At 34.0% G+C, this 26,254-nt stretch overlaps 1 protein-coding gene across 1 annotated transcript; it reads left to right on the top strand.

The window, feature by feature from the left end:
- Positions 1-1,824: 1,824 nt before the first annotated feature.
- On the top strand, positions 1,825-24,620 carry LOC145613941 (uncharacterized). The gene is made up of 11 exons (XM_081668974.1): positions 1,825-2,362; positions 3,806-3,873; positions 4,108-4,178; positions 4,432-4,701; positions 5,068-5,228; positions 5,336-5,391; positions 5,669-5,721; positions 5,832-5,961; positions 6,086-6,192; positions 6,318-6,385; positions 24,032-24,620. Exons 1-11 carry the CDS (start codon positions 2,124-2,126, stop codon positions 24,618-24,620), a joined length of 1,812 nt encoding a protein of 603 aa, XP_081525100.1. The 5' UTR covers positions 1,825-2,123.
- The last annotated feature ends 1,634 nt before the right edge of the window (positions 24,621-26,254 follow it).

The raw sequence follows: 26,254 nt of genomic DNA, 5'->3' as shown, positions 1-26,254 counted from the left end.
ACATGTCCTCTTTTCTTTTGGTATTTGCATTTTTATTTTATTATGAAAGTTAGATGGGATCATAGACTAACTTTGTGAGAATGGAGTCGCGCCCATTCTTGCATTGCGCTAAACTTTTATTTTAAATGGTCATTTGGGACCAAAATGATTTGGTGGATTGGACAACCTCGTCTATTGCTTACTCGAAATTAAATTAATCAATTAAATATAAAGTGTCAAGTGTTTGGAATTGGTCAGAATGTATGTTGAGTCAATTGAATTGTTTAAGTGTGGAGTCTTGATTAATGAATTCGTATTGTATGTTTATTTACTTTAATTAGTTGAACATGCTAGGTTTTGTGCGTTGCAGCTTGTATGTACTCAGCTTTGCTGATTGCGTGCTTTTGTGTGTGTTTTGTTTTGGTCAGGACCTTCGCCTTTCAATGACCTTGTGATGATCCAATTATTACACTTGTATTATTGGGGAGTAATATCGCACAGGTTAGCTTGATGATGTGAAGTTCGGGATTTGACAAACGTATTGTCAAGGGATTGGTGTGATTGAGAGTATTTGATTCTTGTGTTGAACTTATTTATGCTTTTCTATTTCCTTTATGTTTTAAATTTTGATTATTGGTTTGGTTTTTAATAAGGGCCTTAAATGGTTCCAATTTGTAAGCTTTGACTTATTCGTTTTCTAAACTATGTTATTTTTAAAGACTTATGTTTGGTGTTCCGTTGCGATACTTTGATAAAGCCTTAATGTTTTAACACGTGGCGGTAACATGCCAATGGTTCTCCACTATTTTAATTAAACTAAGTGATCTGAAAAAGGGAGAATTATTGGGGTATTACAAAGGGCGTTTCCGATAGGGGGAAAGGGTGTCGGGGATAAGGGAAGCATGAATAGGGAAAGGGGAGGGGTGGGGTGTTGTGGGTGGGGGAAAGGGACGGGGTAGGGTCATCGATGTCGTAGGAGGTAGGTGGTTGCCGACCGCAGGGGGAGGGGAGCTGAGTGGGTGGGGGTGGGGCTGGCTAGGATTTTTTTAGTTTATTTGATATACTTCGTAATATTTGATTGTTAATTGAAATAAAAGTTTTTTTTATTATAATTAATCAAAAAATAAATCTTGAATAATTTTTTTTTTAAAAAAAGATCAACCTCATAATGACACGTGTTATATATTTTACTTTAGGGTTCGTTTGACATTGTTGTGGTTTTCCGTTTTTTGGCTTTTTTTTTAAAAAAAAAAAGTATGTGATATATGTCACATAACTAATCAGAATTTATTTAAACTTATTAAAATCATGATAATTTTGAAAACTGATAATAGAAAAGTGGAAACACTTTTTTCTTGTTTTTTAATTTTTGGTTTTTAGTTTTCAAAAAGTAGAAAAATGAAAACTAAAAATGATGTCAAGCAAGCCCTTAACAACTTATTTTAAGAAATTTTGACTAATAAATTTTGAGAAATCATCTTATAAACAGACTTATTTTATGTTAATCGAAAAGTTAACTTATTTTGAGGTAACCACTCAAAGATTTATTTATTGTTGACAAAGTTTTCCCAAGATTTAACATTCAATCAAATTAACTACGAGTTAAAAAAATTCAAGACAAATTATTAATCACCTAAATTCTATGAACAACTAGAACTGTCACTAGAGCACAAAACTATACTAGTTAATTTCATTTATGAGCTTTCTGAAATATTTTGCTGCCATTATAAAAAAATTAAAAATATTAGTAACGAAATGGGAAGCACGGCCACCGGCTAACGGTCCAACTCTAACAGCTTTGACAAAAACCGCCAAAAAAAAGTTGCGTGTCATGACTCACGACTCTGCTTTTCTAGAATCCCGACAGTCGAAAATACACCATTTTCTATTTTCCACTGCTTTGTTTTCCTTCTTCTTACATTTTCTATTCATTCGTCAAATCACAAGCAACTTTCCTCTTCCTCTATTTCTGGACTTAGTCTATAATATTTTATTAATTAATCTACTATTATCCTAATGTGGGTCCACTTTCCACATTCTCTGTTTCTGCCCTGCTCCTTTAAAAGTCAATATCTTTTCTTCTTACATTTACTCCCACCCTTTAAATCATTGGTTAAATATAAATTATTGATGTTGAATATACAATGAAACTAAGGGAAGATTCCAGTGTTGTGAAAAACAGGGGAATGAACATGAAGAAACAGAGGAAATCAATGTCTTTGCCTAGATTTGGGTGTTTGAGATTGGATGATGAATCTAAAACTGTTGATAGGAAGAATCTGAATGATGGAAGTATTGATATACTGTCAACTGTTGATGATTTTGATCGTGATCGTCGTCTTCCGACTCATTTAATCGTTATGGTTAATGGTATTATTGGCAGGTTAGTTGGTCCATTTCATAATCACAGTATTTTGTTTGTTAAGTATTCAATTCATGTTATTAATGACTTTCGATTGAGATGTGATACTATTGTTATGATTAGGAATTAATAATCACGTGTACTATTTTGGGATGTTAAGATGTATTTGATCATTTGATGGATTATATTTTAAGTTACTACCGACATCTTTAACTTAGATGTAACAGTAGTTTGCTGATATTTTTAGAGTTGATAGTGGTATATGTTATGGCGGATGGTAGTGATTTGATGTCGAATGCAATCTATTGTTAGATTTAGTAGGGTATGTAATCAGGCCCCGAATAAGATTTTTATTTAATTTTTTTTTTTTTTAGAGGGGAGTGTTTTTTTTTACTACCTCCGTCTCCTTTTGATATAAATTTCAGTCCCAAAATGTTCACCCATTTGTTTTTTCCAACAACCATTAATATTAAATTTTTACTAAAATTTCCTCTAATTTGCAACAATAGTTGTGCAAATTTAACTTTCCCATGAAAATTTTGCTTTCCCATGTACTTTTATTACTTTCTCTCTATACTTTTTTGCATACCCAATGTCATTTTACTTTTTCAATGTACTTTAACTATTCTTATTTGTGTTTATTAATTCCCGTGAAAAATGCCTATAAGGGACTATCAAAAAAGGACGGAGGGAGTAGTAATTTTTTAGAGCGATGGAGTACAACTTGTACAAACACATGTTTGGATTAGTAGGTAATGAATTTTAACAAGAGGTTTCGGAATTGAGCGGGAACATTTGTTGAGTGAGATTTCTTCCGTTTGTATGCCAATGCATTTCGGCTTGAATTTGGATTAGTCAAAGTTTAGTAGGTTTTAGAATTATATAGGTGAGGTACCCTTAACAGCATAAAAAAGGTAAACAAGTACTTAGATTAGTTGATATTACTAAAAATAGAATTTGGGTGAGTTGTTTATTAGTTCAATTACTTCAATACTTCAATTTTCATCTAATGCTAAGCTGATCATCGAGAACTAGTTAGATGTTTCCCTCTCATGGATGTTTGTTTTATAGACAAATCACAAAAAAAAATTATTTTATTTTTTCCCAGATTTAAACAATGCAGTCATAATGGAGTGAAGTATGAGTGTTACTAGCTAGTAAATCTAAATTCTATAGTATCACTCCATAATTTTGTGCATGCTGTTACAAGTGTCATCGATCACTTACATTGCTTACAACTAAAATTAGACATTCTCGCGCATTTGAGGTATGTGATGATTGAGGGAGATTGGTGATCATGAAATTGTTATACCGCCTTATACTTATGCTGTATCCTTTAATGTTTTACTTTCTATTGTACACTCTTTTTGAGATTCTTTTAACAGTGTGGAACTTATTGAATCTCTAATCTTATGTGGTTTTTAATTTGATCTTAACTCAAATACCTGTATGTGATCCATGCAGTGCAGAGGATTGGAGATATGCTGCAAAGCAGTTTCTGAGGGCTTACCCCGAAGAAGTTATAGTTCACTGTAAGAAATGAATGTCGAACTTCTATTAGGAGTTAGTTTGATGCATTTGCAATCTGTCTCACCATTTTACAGTTTATCTTATGCTATTATATCCTGTATTCCCTTACTTCTATTTAGGTCGTCCCAATACAATAAGCTCTTATATAGTTTTAATAAGTTAAATTAAACTTTGAAGTTCTCAATTTTAATGGATTAGTCCTCGTTATTGTTTGCAAATATGCAATTAATGTACAGGCAGTGAAAGAAATACTTCAACCTTAACATTTGATGGAATTGATGTGATGGGTGAACGACTAGCAGATGAGGTTGGTGATGCTTTTCAAATGAGTCGATCATTTGTGTTTTTAACCTATTCTTACATAATGATCCCTTTCTTGGTTGAGAGGTAAAATTGTTTTACCTTGCATATGCAATCAATAATGACTATCCTGATTTTGCATACGCATCAAACTGCCATTACACGATAAACATATTGTGGACTAACTTAAAGCTCTTTACTCAAAAAGTTGGACTTCAGTTTTGTGCTGAAATAAGACCTCTTGACACTGCTGATTTCAGGTGATATCAGTCATACAGCGCTATCCACATCTACGCAAAATTTCATTCATAGGTCATTCTTTAGGTGGTATGATTGCAAGATATGCAATTGCCCTGCTTTATGGGGATAACTATTTGAATAGACTATTAAAAGTAAATGGAGTAACTGGAAGCAATGGGAGTGAAAAAGTATTGCAACAACAAGATTATATTGGTAAGATTGCTGGTCTGGAGCCTGTAAATTTTATAACATTTGCAACGCCTCATCTTGGTTCAAGGGGACACAATCAGGTAATCGGTCTGAATTTATTTTTTCCTTTTGCCTCAATTTTTGCTATCAGGATTCACATCTCTAGTCTCTACCCTCTCCATTTCTTGTGTAACTTAGCTATGCGTTTTGAAATTTTACTTAAAAACAGTCCTGCTTGGCATTTAGATATTCATTGTAATGGCCAAGTATGTATTATATATCTATATGTCTTGAGTAATTTTAATGTCACATTTATTGTAATTGTTGAGCTTTAGATCTTTGGTTGCTGCCAAAAGAATTCCTGTAGTTTTAAGTAACTTTTTAAGCTTATAATTATCATTTCATTCTTAAAATTATTATGCCTTGAATTGTTCTTCTTGGATGACCTGTTTTACCACCATTTCCAGGTTCCAATGTTTTTTGGCTTCCGCACATTAGAATTAATAGCACGCCAAACATCATGGTTTCTTGGAAGAACAGGAAGGCATCTGTTTTTGACCGACAAAGATAAGGAAAAACCCCCTCTTCTTCTTAGGATGGCAAATGATTGTGAGGGTCTTCCATTCATGTAAAGCTTCCTATTCTTTTTCTTCGTTCTGTTCTCAGACCTATAGTAAATTTTATCATCTGTTATTGACTTGGTTACTTTTACTGATAAATTTAATGTTCTCTCAGCTCTGCATTAAAATCTTTCAATCGCCGTGTTGCCTATGCAAATATGCGCTTTGACAGTATCTTTTATGTGATATTCTTCTTTTAAGTTGTACTCCCTCCATTTTATAGGAAATTTTGAGTTGTTCCTTTGATCCAATAAAGTGCGTTTGTATTATTGTGTGTGTGTGTGTGTGTGTATATATATATATATATTGACAAGACTTTGGACTATTTTCAAAAGTACTTTAAAAGCATGTAAACTTTAGACATAATGGATCAATGTCTAAGCATCAGTGATTATCATAGTCGTGAGACAACTACTGATTCCTTTGAAGGCCTTAACTATATCTAAAGAGCTTGTTGGATGGTGCACATCTTCAATCCGGCTTGAAAATGAGCTCCCGAAGGTAAGATTTTAACACTGAAAATTTCAATCCATGAAAGTCTTATACATCAAATAATTATTAGTCATTGTTTCTGAATTATTACATTCTAACCAAGCCTTTATTTCTTGCAGAGGCGACATATCCTGAGAAATGACAAGTATCGGCACATAGCAAATGTGGAGACAGGTGTAGTTTCTTACAATCAACGAGCCTCTACTATGGAGTCCATATTGAATGGGTGGAAAAGATTAAGAACTCGAGGTTTGTTGCTTTATGTTCAAATATATTCAGCATTTGTTACCAAGTCAATCATTTTATTAATACTTGCACTCAAGCAGATTCCTGCTTCATTACTTAATATACATTCTTTTCGGTGACTTTGCAGAAATGATGGAAGAAATGATCAAGGGACTAACCGCCGTTAGCTGGGAAAGAGTTGATGTTAAATTTGGTGGTGGTAAACATCGGTTCGTTGCTCATAATTCAATTCAGGCAAGCTTTATATTGTCTTTCTTTTAAATAGTGTATGGAGTACCTAGAAGATTTTTTTCGAAAATTTTAAAAATGGTTTTGTTTAATCATTGTTTCTCACGTAAACATGTAATCATATTTTGCAGGTGCAACATTATTGGATGCATTCATCTGGAGCTGATGTTATAAAACACATGATTGACAATTTTGTCCTGTAGTCCTTGTAGAAATTATAATTAGCCTAATCCAAAAACTTTGGAAAAAAAAAGGTGTGGATTCAAAGTGTATATAGAGAATTAGAGATAGCAACAGTACCAATTTGGGGTCTCATTATTGTGAATTATATTTTGGTCTCTGCCAAAATGTACATAATTCATATTTATGAACAATTAAGTATATGAACAATTCCCTTCAAAAAAATAAATAAATAAAGTATATGAACAATTTAAAAAGCCAATAAAAGTTGGAAAACATACAAAATTTATCTAGGGAAGCTCATGCACTTCTTTGAGTATTTACTAGTCTTATATATAAGCGGTGCATACGTCAATTTTGAAAATGAATAATTTCTTTCCAATGCCACAATAATAACTATAAATAAATATAAATTCGCATAATTGACATGATAAAATACTATGTTAGTCTAGACAAACTACTATAAGAGGGGGGTGAATGAATTGTAGTGAGTTCTAGAAAGGTTAAAGGAACTTTAAAACACGCAACGAGATTCACGAAAAAACCTTTCAAGGCCCAACTGGAATTAAAACCTTGACCCTCTACGGAATTTCACAATTCAACCTTTTCACTATATAGGGAACACTTCTAGTTATAAACTATTATACTGGCGGAACCAAAAAATTATCTTAGAGAGGCTAAGCTTTTGATACATATTAATTTTCTCACAAGCCCAAATTATTTTGGATACAGCGCGTTTTTTGTGCGGCTAGCCGCACAGTGCCAGCAAGGTGCCACGTCACCCCTCTAGTAACTCCTTAACTAACCCCTCCAGTAACCCCACTTAAATAACCTCCTAAGTAACCCCCCAAGTAACCCCTAGTAACTTCTTCAAGTAACCCCACTTAAGTAACCCATCTAGTAACCCCTTAAGTAACCCCCGACCTAGTAACCCCCCAAGTAACCCCTAGTAACCTCTTCAAGTAACCCCACTTAAGTAACCCATCTAGTAACCCCTTAAGTAATCCCCAACCTACCCATCTAGTAACCCTTTAAGTAACATGGCCGACCCTTATGGTGTGCACGGTGAGCTGTTGCTCAGGGTCCAAAATCTAATGGGTCCCCAAACTCTTGAATTTGACTATTTTGTTGCAAATATATTAAACTAGATGAAGCTCGTGCGATGCACGGTTTGTTTGATTTTTTTATTTTTATTTTTATTTATGAGCTAAAATTTGTTACATATTTAGATAAAATTCCTAATATTAAAAGATAATATTTAATATTTAATTAATTTAAACTTAAAATCTCATTCGCCAATTTTGCTTACGTGGCATTTGAATTATTTATTCTAAAAGAAATTAATAATCTCTTATTTAATTGGCTACTACTAAGATTTATAATTCTACATGGCGCACTAAGAAAATTGGATCCTACGTGGCTCTCTAATAACTCGGGAAAAAAATCCCCTTTATATATATATATATATATATATATATATATATATATATATATATATATTAGATTGCAAAGAATTTTGGTCAAATCCTACTACGTATATGTTTCTTGGTCAAATCCTATGATGATTCAAATAATTATTTTTATTTATTTTTTTTTTTTTTAATAATAAAAAGTCATCAATACATTTAATTAACTAAAAAAATTTTGTGTTCTTGCCTTTTTTCCAATACTCTTTATCAAACAACTAATTGTAATTATTTAAGATTACCAAGGTAATTACACGACATGGGTCTAATTTTGTATATTGTGTATCTTTAATATAGAATATAAATAAATTAAAGGGCCTATATTTTTCTAAATTGCACAGGGCCTTCATATTTATTGGGACGACCCTGTTAAGTAACCCCCGACCTAGTAACCCTTGACCCACCACCACCCTTAAAACGCCACTAGCCCCACCCCCAATACGCCATGCCACCACCACTATACACCAAACCCACAAACAAACATAGATCCAACCGAACCCACAACCAAATCGTTAAAAAAAAAATTAAATCGAACAAATACCTTTAAAATTAACAATGGCATCGAATGTCACTTCAACTATGGCTAAAAAGGCCAAATTCGACCATGAAAACTCTAGAAATAGAGTTTTTATGGCCGAATTTGGCCTTAAAACCTTTTAGTTGTTTTTTCGACGACAGAGTACGAGGAGCTCACGGAGTACGACGACGGGTTGGTGGAGGACAGGCGTTCTTCCTTTGTAATTGCAGGTAGTTTGTTTTGCAAGTATACTGTCCTTTTTTGGGGAAAGGAGGAGAGAGAAAGAGGAGATAGCTTGGGGAAGGAGGTGATATGGGTGGGCTAGCTAATAGGAGAAGAAGAAATTAAAAGAGGAGATAAAAAGAGGAGATAGAGAAGAGAGAGAAGAAGAATTTAAAAATTATATTGTGGCTGGCCGTACGGTGTATAAAACTTTATATTTTGGATATAGCAAGAGGATAATTTTGAATTTTTTTTTAAAAAATCTATTTCTTATATATTACACTGCATACAGAAATTCCAAAGCTTAATACTTATAAGAAAAATGAAAATTCATTTATAAATCTTAAACTCCGGCCAATAACTAATCTCTTAAATTTCAAAGCTTAATACAAAGAAAAATGAAAATTCATCTCTATATCTTAAAGCCCAATAACTTAAAACTTATGGTGATTAATACACATGGAATGATTTGAGTAGTTAAATAAGCAAACTACCGTAAGAAGGCCAAAAAAAAAACAAAAAACAAAAAACTACAAGCAGGATTCGCTCATCCAATCAATAATATTTGCAAGCTTCTCTTTGAAAAGACCAAAAACCAAGCTACAAATGACAATTAGTAATGACTTGCAAAACTAAAATTAAGCCAAGGGGGCCTCCCCCATCATCCCTTGGGCTCCTTTTGGATAGAGCGGTTGTTCGTTAGTTCCGCCCATGAAATACAAAAACCTTTCTCACAAGTTTTGAACTTACTACTCGATAGGACCCAATCCTAGCTACCTAGCCTAAGTCAACAAATTAAGTTTCACTCTGCACTCCCAGAACACTACTCATCTGATTTCTCACTAGAATGAAGCTCCCTCACTGTGTAATCTCAAATTACAAACAAATTATCTCGAATTCCCACACCCCAAAAAACCAATTACAACACAAAGACTCACTTCTAATATATAATTGGAAAGCTACACATGAAACCCAAAATCAAATTGATAAAGTTTTACCAGACAAACTTACACTTAATTGCTCGATAGGGATTTCACACGTAAACTTACACTTTGCTTTGAAAACCTTCCTTTTTGTTTATAAAGAGGATCACTAGACAAAGTAGGTTTTGTAAGGAAATGATAAGCTTATGATTAAAACAGAGTTTTCATAATTATCACATCAAAACATAGATGTGGTAAAATTGATTTTGCTTCTAGAAAACCTTTGACAAAACAAAAATATGAAAAATATATAATCAAATAAAACTAATTTTATAAAATAATACCAAAGTAAATTTTTTTCATTAACTAGAGATTTTCTTTACTAACTATCCAAATTAATTTGTTTGCCAAACTTTATCTGATTTCTAATAAGTCTAATGCATAACAGACAATTATATGTTTAGATCAATCTTAAATAACCAACTTATTTTTTGTTCAAAATCATCAAAGTCTTCTAGTTTATCTTCATCGGATTGGTAATTTGAGCTCTCTAAATTGTGCACTAGAGCTTGAGATCGCGTTCCTACTAGGAACCACAATCCAGGTCGTAGTAACCTGATGTCTTTAATTAATTTCTTCTTCAACATCTTGATGGAACTTGCAAACCAAGTTCATTTGAAACTTGCTATCATCTTCGCAGACCAAGCTTCACTTAGCTTGTTGTCTTCTTTGCAAACCAAGCTTCACTCAGCTTGTACTCTTCTTCACAGTCCAAGCTTCACTTGTCAGCTTGATGTCATGCTTCTGTTCCATCCAGCTTTGTTCTAAGAACCTTCTTCTAGAACAAATCTTCAAATCTTACTTGACATCCTTAGTTTCTCTTGACTCTCTTTGTTCCAGACCTTACTCAAACTCCCTAAGTCTTCTCATCCTGCAAACATTAAAACACTAGAGAGTTTTATTAGCTAGAAGTTTGCTCAATCATAATATCATCATCAACTAGCCTTACTCATCTGACGAAGTAACTCTTGTAAACTAACCAAGTAACCCATATAATGCTAACGAAGTAAACCCATGATCACTAAGGCCAGCCACATATAAGAATTTGTAAATTGAATATACTTTGAAATTTTGTGGCTTAAATTAATGCAGTTTATAACTTGATTTTTCTTTAATTTTTTGTATAATGCAATATCAATGGGATTTAATATTTAGTTGGTAAGTAAGATAACTATCAGAATATCCAATGATTAATTGAAAACTAATGAAGGGTCTTTTTCTTCTATTATATATTATATAAGCCAAGAAGGAGGTTGTGATGTCCCCCTACAATTACAAAAATATCATTGGTCAATTATCATTTAACACTATATTGGATTAGGGCATTTTTTAACAATCATTTATTCAATAACTTGAAGGATTGTTTTTGAAAATAACACCACAAATTTTAGAAAAATTTGATTATAACACCACATTTTCTAAGACTTTAACTAAAACACCACAAAAAATCAAAAAGTTTGATTCCACCACCATCTAACAATTTTTTGGATGGAATCCGTTAAAGGGACCCACAGTGAACACGTGTCAATAAAAAATTTGTTTTAAAAAATTAAAAACAAAAAATTAAAAAGAAAAACAACACAAACCCTAACCCAACCTAGCCCACCACCAGAACCACTTGCCCCAGCGGCCGACAACCCAAACACACTCACTGGAACCTCCTGACCCACTAAAATCGTCGGAACCTTCTGACCCCACCAAAATGCCAGCTCCACCATCTTCTCCCCTCCCCGAAAACCACTCTAGCAGCCTCCACAACCGCCTCACGCACCGCACCAACGGAAAGCAGCCGTCGAACCTACCTTACACACCGCACTGTGACCCCAATTAACTTATGCACTCTCTCCGTCCTTGAATCGACAAATTTGGGTTTAAGATTTGTCGATTCCGGTCATTTTACGTGTGGAGGTGGTGGCTAGGGTGGTTCTCGGGGAGGGAGAAATGGGTAGGATCGAGTTTTCGGTGGTTGCAGCGGCTACTTTCTATTGGTGGGTTGGTGCCGATGCATGAGGTGGTTAGGGGCTGGGGTGGTTTTCGAGAAGGGGGAAGGTGGTGGAGCCGGCGGTTTTGGTGGGGTCAGGATGTTCCGGCGGCTAGGCAGGTGGTTCTGGTGGTGGGGCTGGGTTGGGTTAGAATTTAGGGGTTTTTTTAATTTTTTATTTATTTAATTTTTTAAACAAATCGTCGAGTGACACATGTCTATAGTGAGCCCCACTAACAGATTCCATCCGAGAATCCGTTAGGTGGTGGTGAAATCAAATTTTTTTTGATTTTTTTGTGGTGTTATAATAAAATTTTGAGATTTTGTGGGTTATTTTTTGTAAAATTTGTGGTGTTATTTTCAAAAAATCCTAACTAGAAATATTTTTTTATAAACCAATAGATAGGGGGGGGGGTCAATGACATCAAATTGTCAACAATTAAAGTTTTAATTTAAATTTTGGAAAATTTAATATTAGAACACTATTATAAAGTTACTATATCAATCAAACATAATTTTTGGCATTAATTAAAAACAAAATTAGTGATCAAAATAACAATGCTAATCAATATTTAAAAGTATGCAAAATGAAAATCATTGTCATGAATACGTCAATCAATCTCTATATGCATCATTAATAAAATATTTGGATACTGATTAATAATAATAATAATAATAATAATAATAATAATAATAATAATAATAATAATAATAATAATTGGTACTTTTCCTCCTAGTACTTTTGAGGTGGCTCACCGCACTTTTGACAAGGCTCTTGGAGCATATCGTTACTGCTTCGGGGCATGCGTTTGGCGATTGGCAATGGCGGCTTGCCACCTTACTATTTGCGTTTGGCGGACTTGGAGTTTATTCCGCAGGTGATGTTCGTCATTATGTCTTTCTTGCCTCTCGGTTACAGTCTGCTGGGTTGCAAACAAAGCTTCTACGGCATGCTGGCGTTGTTGGCCTTGGTCGAGCCTTCGCGGATGCGTTGCTTCTGTAGATTGGAATGGTTGAGTCTGAAATTTTGAGTAATCCTAGTGAGGTCCCTGCCTTAAACTCATGAAGAAATTGGCAGATATATATTTCACAAAGGTTACCGCTTCACCAGAATCCGCGTTCTCTTTGGCTCCTCGACAATCGGCATTGTGGAAATCGCAGCAAGGAGTTCACACCTCTGCTTGGATTCAAGCAGTCCCTATTTCTAGGTTGGGTCAGATAATGAACGCCATGACATACCGATGTGTGCTGTGCTACCGGATGGGTGTTCCATTGTTCTCTGTTTCAACGCTTCGCTCTGCTTGTTCTCGGGTTTTTACTGGGGATATTTTCGGCGACCATGCGGTGTCGTGTGCTGGTATAGTGGGTATTTAACATCGGCATAATGTTGTTCGGGATACCCTTGTTGATATTTGCTATAGATTTAGGATTGCAGCAAGAAAGGAGGTTGACATAAGATTGTCTGGAGGGAATGACGGGGCCCTCAGACCAGCCGATGTGTTATTTTATTCATGGGATCGTGGTCGTGATGTATGTGTCGACTTCACAGGGTCTTCTCCTTTGACACAAACAAGGCTATCTGACTTTGTTCCTAGAGGAGTTGTGGTTGATGCGGCTCATTGGAAGCAGGTTAAGTATGAACTTGTTGTCGGGCGATGGATACAGTTTCATTCCCTTCTCCTTTTCTTCACTTGGGGAATTAGAGAAGAAGACGGTTGCATTGCTGAAGCGGGTTCAAGGTTCTCGACGACGCAAAACATTGAGGCTCGTGTTGCAGCTCATATCTTCACTAGGGTTGGCTTTGCTATAGCTAGAGGAGTGGTGGCCCAGATTGTATCTCGGCTTCCCACTAATTTATTGTAGGTTGTATGACTTTTGTTTTTGAGATATAATAATAATAATAATAACAACAACAACAACAACAACAATAACAACAACAACAACAACAACTACAACAATAATAATAGTAATGAATTTTTGACTTTTACCACCTCCAAATAACCACTTATTAACTTTTACCACCTCCATAAAATAAAGTTTTATTTTACTTCCAACAAATTTTCCAAAAATTAGATTTCACCACCAACTAACGGATTCCGCCCATGAATCTGTTTGTAGGACCCACCTTTTTGGCGTTTCTTCTTCACCTCCCCTGATCTTCCATGTCAAGTAGTCGGGAACGGAATCAAGTCACCTTGGTAGGTCGAAATTTTTTGTGGGGCTAGGGAGGTGTCGGAATTTAGTGTGGGCTAAGGAGGTGGTCGGAATTAGGTGGTGGCTAGGAAGGGGGTCGAAATTTTGTGGTAGTTAGGATTTTAGGAGTGGTCGAAATTCAGTAGGAGGGGATTGTATGGGTGGTCGGAATATGGTGGCTAGGGTTTTGGGGTCGAAAATTGGTGGAAGCTAAGGGGAGTCAGAATCCATTTTGGTGTCGAAATCTAGTGGGGCTCGGAAATCGGCAGGACGGTAAGGAAGGGGGGTGTCGGAGCTAGGGCTAGGGATGGGGCTGAGGTACACATGGGTTGTGCTGGCTTGGGCCCCTGGTAACAACGATGGGCGGGGAGCTAATACCGGTGGTGAGGCTAGGAGCTGGTCCGGCGGTGGCTAGGACCCGGTTGGTGGCTGGGTTGCTTTTTTTTTCTTTTTTTTTTTTATTATTTTCTATTTTCTTAAAAATATTTACCTAATAATATGGTGATACGTGTACATGGTAGGCCCCACTAATGGATTTATGGACGGAATCCGTTAGTTGGGGTTGGTTGGAGATAAAAGCCAATTTTAATTTTTGAATGTGGTGGTAAATAAATTTTTCTGAAGGTGGTAAAAGCCAATAAGTGATTATTGGTAGGTGGTAAAAGTCAAAATTACCTAATAATAATAGTAGTAGTAGTAGTAGTAATAGTAATAACAAAAATAATAATAACAATAACAATAACAGTAACAATAACAATAACAACAACAACAACAACAACAACAACAACAACAACAACAACAACAACAACAACAATAATAACAACAACAACAACAATAACAATAATAATAATAACAACAATAACAATAACAATAACAATAATAATAACAACAATACAATAATAATAACAAACAATAATAACAATAATAACAATAATAATAACAATAACAATAACAATAACAATAATAATAACAACAACAATAATAATAATAATAAAAAATAATAATAATAATAATAATAATAATAATAATAATAATAATAATAATAAATAACTATAATTATTTTAGCTTTGCTACACATTCTGTGCCTACTAAGCCCTACTTTGCTCTATTCTGCTCTGCTTTGCTCTGTTCAAAAATTCAAAACAATATGGTCTACATCGGCAAACCTATAAATTTACTATTTATCTCTTGGGAAACAAATATTGTTTCTCATTTTGAAAAATTGGAGTGACTTCCTTACATTTAAGGAGTAACTTCAATTTATTTTCTATTTAACTTTATTAAGTTTTTTCCCTTATACTCTGCATTCTATAACTCTGTATTTAAGTCTAAATTACATAAATAATTTTACGCTATTATACATTAATCACGCACGCATCACGTGCATATAAGCTACTCCCTTTTCATTTTATTATACTTGCTCCATTTTTCTTTTGCGGTCGTAACAATATTTTACTACTTTTCTGTCCATTAGTGGTCCTGTCATATCTTATTTTTATATTTTGTCTCCTCTACGGTTGTAATCAATTTTGCTTTTTAAATTTTTTATATTTTTCAATTAACCTCACTTTCATCATATTTTATTATTTTTCTAAAACTTCGTGCATGGAGAATTTAATAAATACGGAGGCTGTAGTATAGAGCTTTTTTTTTTTTTTTTAATTAAAGGAAGGAGTGATATATTATTTTTATTTATTTTATAGAGAGGAGAAATATTTTATTTTGTACACGGTATAGTGCAGAGATACTGTTTCAAATAAATACAACAAAATCTAAAAATTAAAAATCACGGTGATTGTGTGGAGATATGACAAGAATTAATGGTGTCACGTCAATAAAAAAAGAAAAGGAAAGATTCAGAGAGAGATTCTTACAGTTGGCAGTATTTTGTTGTCTAATTCGAAATTCTAGGATCTAACAAATGTAAAAGAAAGAAAGATGGGAAAAACACAGTAAAATCTTAAGATAGCGTGAATAGTGAGGTAAAAATATCATTCTTAATCCATTCACTCAATCACAAAATCAACCTCACGATGGCGTGTAGAAAGGGGAGAAATCAGAATCAACTCTCTCCAAAATTGTGTTAACTAAATTTGCAGAAGATTGTAGGCTTATACTCGTAGCTGCCTACTTGGTGTAATCAATAGGGGATTGTGACGGTGCCATACTGTCATTTGTGCTTGTTAACCACTTGTAAGTGCAACATTTGAGAAGAGGAATGTTTAAGGTGTTTAAATTTAAAGAGTGGGATTAGTGGTGGTAATTAGGGGGAAATGATATTGGAATTGATTTTGGCCACTCATTAATAGTGTTTCTTCTACTGAACTGAGCTGAATTGAACTGAATTTAGTTAAACTGAATTTTTTATGAGAGAAAGAAATTAGAAACCGAACTAAATTAAACTAAACTAAACTGAAATTAAGCTGAAATTAAGCCAAACTTTGCTTTGCAAAGAAAGGAGCAAGACATTGTCAATGCAATGTTATTTTTTACTATGAATACGGAGCAATTTTAAACGATGAAGGATTATGGTTGAGAAAATTTCGTCGAGTTTAACTGTAATTTATTTAAATTTGTTTTGATTTTGTTGTTGTTATAATTGACATGTATTGTGCACACCTGAATTAGCAAAAATAATTTATTTTTTTTTTGAATTATGATATTTGATATTTATGTATTTATTTGGAGAGTCCGAACCCATAACGAGCAATTCCTGGAATCGCCACTGACTAAAAAAATTCATTTAATAGTATAACTTTTTGGAGGAGAAAGTTTTTTTTTTCTTTATTTCAAGATTTCTTAAAGCATTTTCACCTTGTAGGAGTAAACTTTAGAAATTGTTGAAAATTGAGAGTGTCGATTTTCTGTCTATGGTGTTAAGCATAATAAGTTGCTAAATTTTTTCTTTTTTAATTTTTTTATAGATAAGGAGAAAGACCCTGATCATATCTCAACCCTCATAGTTTTTTAATAAGTTGCTAAAAATTACAATAAATGAAAGTGAAAGACTAAAAGTAAGAGCAATGTTTCTAAAATAACCCGAAAAGAAAATTAAGACATTTTAAAAAAAGTCGAAACAAAAAAAATTTAGTTAGACATGGTGAGAGTATAAAGTACATGCAATATGAAATAAAATAACCCAAAAATTCAAATGGTTGGCCATATTACTATAATCTCTCTTTCTCAAAATTTCAACCATGATAACGATGCTCTCAAATTTCTCATAAAATCTTGTGTGGCAAGACAACTTTTGGTGGCAGAAGTCTTTAGTTGAAGGCTCATTGAACGAGGTTTTGTCAAAAAGTTTATTAATCAAAGTATTTTTCCCATTTAAGGCTTTGGTTTTCAATAGATGCTTTCTGCTCTTCTCTTTTTGCCTTCCCACGTTTCATCCAAATACCCTTCAGTTTACTCCCTCAATCCCCTGCCATTCAATCACTCATTTCTCAATTTCACCCCACTTCTCATTATCATTAACTCAAAACACTTTTTTTTTTTATTTTATTGGTCTTTCATTCATTATCTTAAATGGGTTTTCCTCAAAATCATGTATTTCTCATCACAAACACACTTCTACTCTTCTCTTTGCTCTTCTTCTTAGCTTCAACATTCACTCAACTACAACAACATTCATTCCTTGCTCAAGGTAAGCTAATTAAACTACATACCTCGGCCCGAGTTTCGTTGTCACATATTTAATTACAATATCAATGTGACAACTGACTTCGGACCGACCCCTTCTTTCAATTGAATCTTATTGTCCACATTTTTCACTTTAACATATCAACCTTTCTTGCATTTGTAACAGGCTTGTCGATTCCCCAACAAAATGTGGCACTAAAGGTAAATAAAGTTCAAAACTTTCCCACATTTAACTCAAAATAGTACAAAATTAATGGTGTAATTAACATGAATTAATTTCCAGGAGGAAAAAGAAAGATTGATAGGAAGAGCATTGATAGGATCAAGCCCACCAAAATGCCAAGGAAGATGCAACAATTGCGGACATTGTGAAGCAATTCAAGTTCCAATAGTACCTCAAAAAGGTTTTCCAAGAAGCCATTTTATGCATTCAACTCCAACAATTGCATATTCAAGAGGAGATGGATTGTCTAACTATAAACCTATGAAATGGAAATGCAAGTGTGGAAATACTATTTTTAACCCTTAATTAATATTATTCATAAATTTGAATCTTTTTGTAAATACATTATTTTTCCTCATTTAGTAATCTTATTGCTGTCCTTCATTTTTATTACCTATTTATAGAATGTTTCTGCAATGTAATTAAGGTTTTGACAACTTGTTACAATTGTATTTCATCTAAAAGATTTATTAAGTGTGAGCTTTTGTAGTAAGCATGGTCCATTTTCTTCCAAATAAAAATATTTATAATATAGTTTGACAAAGTATTTCTAGCCTATTATAATTACTACTTATAGAATATTTGTGCATTGTAATTAAAGTTTGACAACCCGACATTGTTGTATTTTATCAGAAAAGATGATTATTTTCAAGCTTTGTTTTTAATAAATTTGGTCTTTTAACCTTTTCTTCCTTAGTCAAATAAGATAGTTTGACAATTTTGTAATATTGTAGTTATTACTCCGTACTTTGTTTTAGTACTGTAGTTTATTGCTGTCCTCCATACTCTATTTATTAATTCCCTATTAAAAAGGAATGTTTTTGAAACTTTAATTAAATTTTGACAACCTTTTATCAATGTATCACCCCAAAGGATTAAGGATAATTGTGTTTGAATTTTAGATACAATATGTTTTTTTAGAGAAAACTGGCCTAACTTCTTATATATTTTTCCTTTTTAAAAAAATATTTGAATTATTATTATTTCATTGATAAGCTAGCTATCCTTTTTTATTTCCTAAACAGTAAAATTAAAAACATTTTTACAAATTGGTTTTAGTTTAATAATTTTTAAAAATGTTAAGTTATGGTTGTGTTTGTATGTGAAGATTAGTTGGTTTGGTAGGATGGATGTCAGAAAAGGGAGCAGGTGGTGGTGGTGTCGTATACAAGTTGTGAAAATTGAATGAAAGCTTACAAAATCTGTGAACTACAATAACAGATCGAGTTTACAAACCATTTCCTCGAACTATGTGTAAACTACTAAACTGCAAACGTGTTGTAGTATAATCCTCTAGGCTACTGCTACGGAGTATATTTAAAATTTTTAATGCTGTAAATTTGGTAAATTTATTTTCTACTTACGTACGTTAATTTTTAGGATAAGATAAGAATTAAACAATTTTTGTAAAATGATGCTTTCTCTATTTCATTTCAGTTGCCAACGTTTGCAAATGCATACTCTAATCCTCAATATTTTTAATAATTAGAATTGTAGAAATTATTATTAAAACTAGAAAAAATTAGAAATAATAATTCCAACTTTCATCAATTTTGCTACAATAATCCTAACTTTGGATTATTCTAAAATAATCCGAACTTTGGGTGGTCTTTATTTTTTTCAATCAGAAACTGATCAACATAAGTCAATGACTTATTATATCAGGTCATTTGACACGTGTTAAGCCCTAATTGTCCAAATTTAAAAATAAAAAAATAAAAATAAAAAAACCCCAAAAATCATCAATCACCAATAAGCCTCCCCTTCCCCTACCGGCCCACCCTGACCACCACATCGCTGCCCAGCCTGCCACCGCTTTGTCGCCGGCCAGCTGCGTGAAGTAACCTCCACCACCCCGAAACCCCAAATCCACCAACAACACCCCTCCCCACTGCCCAAAACTCCATATCGATCCTCCCACCACTCCGAAACCCCTAAGCGGCAGGTTTTCGATGGTGGGAGAGGTGGTTTTAAGCAGCGAGTGGGAGTAGGAGAGGTGTTTTTGGGGGTTTTCATGAGTGAGAAAGGTGATTATAAGCAATGATTTTCGAGACCGAAGAGTGGGACACCGGCGCAGGGGGAAGGGAACTAGCGCCGTCATTAGGGCTGGTGGTTGTTAATTTTGGTTGGTGGTTGTAGGGGTTTGCTGGTGACTGGGATTTTGGAGTTTGGTTGTTTTATTATTTATTTTTATTTTTTTAAAAATTGTTTTAGCCAATTCAAATGTGACACGTGTCACTTTTAAAAAATATCATTTAACCGGTCACCGGTTTTTGGGATTGAAAAAAATGAAGACCAAGAGTTCGGATAATTCCAGAATAATCCAAAGTTGGGATTATTGTCGCAAAATTGATGAAAGTTGGGATTATTATTTCTAATTTTTCCTTAAATCTAAGGGCCTGTTCACATTTACTGAACTGGGCTGAATTGAACTAAACTGATTGGAGCTGAACTGAGCTGAAATGAATATTTTATAAGAGAAGGAAAGTAAGAGCTAATTTGAGCTGAACTGAACTGATTTGAGCTGAACTGAACTGAACTGAAAGTAAAGTGAAATGAGTAGGCCCTAAAAGGATGCAATGTCCATGAATATGTGTTTGTTCTTAAATACTCCATCTTTTTTTAAATACTTGCTCTATTTTCTTATTTGGAAAGCTTTTACAATATTTAATTAATTTCTCTCACAAAGTGAACCTAACAATATTAATTCCATATTCTCTCCCCTTCAATTCTCTCCACTACTTTTGGTTTTTTTTTTTTTTAAAATTTTTTTTTTCCACCTACCCCACTACCTCCATATTTTATTATTTTCTCCAATTTCTCCTAAAACTTGGCGTATGGAGAAATGAAGCAATTATTTAAAAATGGAGGGAGTATAAGTCACAAAATTAATTGAAAGTAGGAAATTTTAGATTTTAACACCACACAAAAACCCAAAAATGGTTTTTAACAACCCCAATAAAAAAAAATTATTTTAACACCAGACAAATTTCCAAAAAATGAGTATTACCACGACTTAACGGTTTCCGTCCAAAAATTTCGTTAAGTGTGGTCCACAGTGACACGTGTCACCATTTTATTTGCTTAAAAAAAATTATTTTTTTTAAAAAAATAAAAAACCTAAAGCTACCCCAGCCACCACCACCGCCCTCCCCCCAACCCACCACTGCCCTCCCTGAACCCACCATCGCCAACGCACCCGCACCCCCAACACACCTAAACCTCCCCTTCCCTTTTCCCGCAACCGTGTCGCCCCCAAAAACCACCGAAACCCAAACCCTCCTTCCCCAATACGGCCACAAATCGGACCACAAATGGCTAAAATCGGCCGATTTTGGGGCTTGGTGGCCTTAACCAGCCAATTTTGGCCTTTTAAGGCCGGATTCGTGACCGTTTTGGGGAACGAGGGTTTTGGATTTGGTGGTTTTTGGGGCCAAAAATGTTGTGGGAAAGGGAGGGGGGGGGGGGGAGAGTTCCGGTGGGTTAGGGGAGGGGATGCGCCGACAATGGTGGGTTCGGGGAGGGCAGTGATAGGTTGTGGTGGGGCGGTGGTGGCTGGGGGAGTTTTAGGTTTTTTATTTTTAAATTTTTTTTCTTTGTTGGCTAATAATAAAGCGACACGTGGCTATATGGGCCCACTTAACTGATTCCGTTTAGGAATCTGTTAAGTGGTGGTAATACCCTTTTTTTCGAAAATTTGTCTGGTGTCAAAGTTTTTCCGGGGTGTTAAAATCTAAAATTTCCTTTAAAGTAATGTACTTGTAGTGATTTAATTTCTTACAATCACGAAATAATTTTTTTATAATCTTGTACTCTGAATAGAAAAAATGCGACTTACGTAAATATTGTCAGAGTCAAACCATATAAACGGTGGAATACGGACTAATAAACAACACCGATGAAAATAAAAATTGGAAAATTTAGAATAATTTACACATTCATCAATGATTATGTTAGTTGTGCTTAATAATACTCCATATAAGCCCCCGTTCTCTTCACCTTATTTTGCTGAACTGAAATTAATTTTAATGAAACAAAATTATATTTGTTGAACTTAAATTATTTTTACTGAACTGAAATTATTTTTGCTGAACTGAAATTATTTTTTTTTACTGATTTTCTATTATAATTCTTCTTTAATAAAACTGAATTTTACTGAACTGAACTGAACTTATTTTTACTGAACTGAAATTATTTTTACCGAACTGAATTTATTTTTACTGAACTGAAATTATTTATACTTAATTTTTTTAAGGTGAAGAGAACAGGGCCTAACTCTTAATAACTTATTTATTATAATTATTCAATATAAACATGGTCTGGAAATATAATGGAGAGATTTACAGGAGTTAGACCTGTTCTCTTCAGATTATTTTCAGTTCAATTTCGTTCCTAATATCTTCCTCTCATAAAATATTCAGTTCAGTTAATCAGCTAAGGCTTTAGACAGTTAGACCTGCATATAATGTGGTGATTAAGATATCAGCAAAACTTATCATGGTAATCCGTGTTGCACGTCACCACGTGATCTCTAATACTTCCTCCGTTCTATTAATATTGCAACAAGGAAGAAATTACATATCCCAATGCACATTTTATATGCTAAATATCTATAATTGTGTAAGAGTAAAAATTATAAAAACTTAATATTGTGAAAGTATTTTATGAGACGAATCCAACAAAATCCCACATGACTATATTTTGTTTAACGTATAAATCATAATTATATAGTCAAACAAGAGTGATGAATAGTGAAAAAAGTCCATTGTTGCAATATTAACAGAACGGAGGAAGTATTTGTTATAGCACTGCTAGATAATAAATCTGGACTCCATCCTATGTTAATATGTACTCCATCATAATGTGGCGATTAAGATGTCAGCAAAACTTATCTTTTTTGTTTTTTTTTTGCTATTCAAAAAAAAAAAAAAAAAAAAATCATTTTTCAAATATCACAGGTTGAAGCCCTCAAAAAAATATAAAATAATATCACAGGTTGAACCTGAATATAAAGAGTGCAGTGTCAATGGGCCTGGGCTCAGGCTATGCTGGGTTGTGTGTAGTGCCTTATGGGCCTGTTCTTGCGAGGCCATGTATGGAATTTGTTTTACAGGGTGCTTCGTACACCCAACTAATCCAAAGTTAGTTTTTGCTTTTTATTTAATGATTAAATGAAAAATAATCATCAAAATGAAAACAAAATATCGTGTACGGTGCATCCGGATGTATATAACAATCTCTCGGCCATGTTGTTATACAAGCCGAGAGGAGACTATATGCCCAACTCAAATTCATAATCGGATCCGTTTCTAACGTCTGCACACAGTCACACTTGATGAGTTGATGGCAGAGGTCCAACTACTAGTAACTAGTAAGTCAGGTAACTCACGTGAATCTCTCTCAATTCGTTATCCTGTCTTCTTTCTTCTTTCTTCTTTCTCGCGCGTTTTTCTAATCCTAGCAGAACCAAAATTTGAAGTGTTTCAGCCTCCAAATAGTCATGTTTCCTATTTGATTCTTCTTCGGTAACTTCTCTTTTTCTTCTCTTCTACATTTTGTTCTTCTTTAAGTTTTTCAATTACGAGTATTTAGTTTTTAGATTTAGTCTCATGCTGCTTCAAATTTTGAAGTGGCCAAATTGCTTTTATACTCTATCATACCTCGTCACATGAAGTACCTTCGGGTTTAACGTGTAGATGTAAATATGTAATGTGGACCTCCTTGTAGTTTGTATATTGTATCCTTAGTTAATAATATGGTCAATATAATGCTATGTGAGTTAATGTGATATAAAATTACTCAATGTAACACTAATCTTATCCAAAATTAATTGCCTTCCTCCTAAATCTTTGTTCATGTCATGATGTCTTTAAGGCCTATTTGGTACCAAAAATGCAAACATAGAAGTTATTTGAGGACTGAATTCTATATATTTTCCTCTGACTCAAGCGCGGTTTTAAGATCACAGAACATAAAGATTGTGTTTGGTTGATTTGGAGGAAAAAAAATATTTTGAACTTAGAGAGAAAAGAGATAGAGAGGATAGGAGAGGAGAGGAGAGGAGGAAGGGATATGATTTGTTTTGTTTAATTTACTTGAATTTTGTCCAAAGAACAACTATGTTAAAGTGTGAAAACCAAACATAACAAGTGTTTTTTCTTGCATTCTCTTTCACTCTTCTTTACTTGAGAACAACATGAACAAATTAAAATTTGCATAAGTTTTGATGTTGGAGGTTTTTTTATATTTATTTGTACAATGAAAATTTTGTGTATACTATTAAGAATTAGCGAATGATGCCTCTTGCATTACAGGATTGGGTGATTTGGGTCACAGTATATTGGCATTGTGTATCTGAGCTTGTGTTTACAAAAAAAAAGTGGAAAGAGATACCGAGTCTGACAGTCTTATCCTGTGAACTTACCTGATGTTTAAAAGGTCACCAATTAGGAACCCGAAGACTAGAGGCTTCAGGGTACAACATGTAGTCCAAACATGTCTGCTGATTGTTTTCGGTATCTGGATAGTATATGAGCTTAAGCTCCTCCTTGTCAATGTTAAGAGTAGAAAGACTGGTCTAATCTCTTTTGATGTTTCGGAGAATAAGCCAAAGTACATGCCTAATAAGCAATCAAAGCTGACCAGAAAAATCCTTATTCGAGTTGAAACTGTAGTTGCCAGTTTTCAAAGTGATAAGGATGAAGAGAAAGAAAGGAGCTATGAGAAAAATAAGGACGAGAAGTGGGATGATGGAGAAACGGAGAAAGCAGAAATGAAGATGGAAATGTTGAATTATGATATTGGTGAAGAGGCTGAGACAGCGAATCACAAGAATGGAATCTATACAGCAGAGGATATAAAACAACAGCCAGAATTGTCATTTGCAAGAGGAAGGGATGAATTCGAGTCTTTTGAGTATTCAGAATCAGCTGTTGACCAAGATGGAAAAGATGATACCTTCGAGCTGGAAGTCTGGGAAGAAACCAACAGAATAAAAAACATTCCTCAAGAGGAAGCTGATCAGTGATAGAATGGAAGTAATTTGGTAATTACGACATTCTGCCTTCCTTTGTTCCTGATTTGCTAATATATTCGTGCTTGTTATCCAATAGGATTCAGTCTCATTAGAAACTATGGAGTTTTAATAGTTCAGGAAAGTGAATGACTAATTAAGTATATAGCATATCCTAAAGATTTCTAATAAAATGTATATACAGTACATCATATATATATTAAGTCATTCAGTAGAAACTCCTACTGACTATATGTCTATGAAATCTGTGTTTCACACTTGTTACAATAATCATTTCGACAACTGAAAATGGAAAGAAATCATGGTACCATTTGACTGTCGATTACTGTTTTTAAGTTTACGTTTTCTCCTTTTATGTGATTGGTGTTTGTAGATTATGATCTTTATGCTTTTTTCTGATCTTGATATGTTACTCTATAATTGTAGTTTCTACTGATAAAATTTCATTCATTCTTGAACTGTTTTGCTTGTAGTCTGCAAGCTTCTTGTTGTTTTGCAATTAACAGGACTAACTGTAACAGTCATCTTGGTGGTCATTCTTAAGAATCTTAACGTAAGGGTCATTTCTCAAGTCTTAAAAGCATTTTGGTTTGTTTCAGTTGTTTGTTCTATCTTCAATATAATACGCACTGATTCTTAGCCTCCTAATTTGATGGTCTATGCTGCTGTGCATGATTATCTATATCGTCAAGCACAAAAGCCAGTGATCTCACCTTCAGCATTCAGAGAAATTATAAAGTTTTTCTTCCTTCTCATATTTTGGCATATAATTTCCCTACAAGGAAGCCATGCATATTATTAGGTGAAGAAACAGAACACTTAAGCTGCTGTCATTCAGGATAGATGCTTGAGAAACAGCTAATAGCTAATCGACTGCCATAGCCTATCAAAAAGTCGCGCACACAACTGCATTTTGATATTAGTAGCTGTCCAGTATAAAACATCTTTACATTATGATTTAAAGCGAGGAATCTGGATAAGTATTCAATCCATTTAACCAAATATCAAAAATTACAATTGTGACTAGACCAACTTCCTTGTTAGATTCAGTAAACTGTCTGGATCAGTCTGGTAGTCAACCGAATATGTCTAGGCTGTCATATTCATGTAAATAACCAAATTTCCTAGTGACCCAAAATGCAAGTACTGCCATTGCAATATCTTATTCATGTTTTCTCGAATCAATTGAGGGAAATGCCAAAATGCTAACTTTCCTATCTTTTTGTTAGCTACTTTTATACATCAGTAAAAGACATCAGTAAGAGCTACTATAATGAATTCTTCAGGGTGCTCTCTTTATGATCTAAGTTACACTCTTATACTTTGTTGCCATATGCATAGAACCTAGTACGGCACGTGTTGACAGACACACAATAGCATAGCATACATTGCACACATGCATATTTCAGCACTAGTTTGGCATTCTCTCAAACACACACATAAGGAATGTCTGATTTAACGAAGCTGTAAGTGGATATTGAAGTTCAAAGGTCAGATCAATGGTCATAGTTGGCTCAATAGTCTGCTCTACCATTTTTCACGTTGGGATGTTTTAATCTATCATTACCAGGACCACCGGCTGTCGGATGATCAGAATTGCACATAATATTTTTTTTATCATAAGTTCA

This window comes from Chenopodium album, chromosome 25, assembly GCF_948465745.1.
Source record: "Chenopodium album chromosome 25, dcCheAlbu1.1, whole genome shotgun sequence".
Lineage (NCBI taxonomy): Eukaryota > Viridiplantae > Streptophyta > Magnoliopsida > Caryophyllales > Amaranthaceae > Chenopodium > Chenopodium album.
The sequence above is the reverse complement of the archived record's forward strand: the minus strand, read 5'-3'. Positions and strand labels throughout refer to the sequence as shown.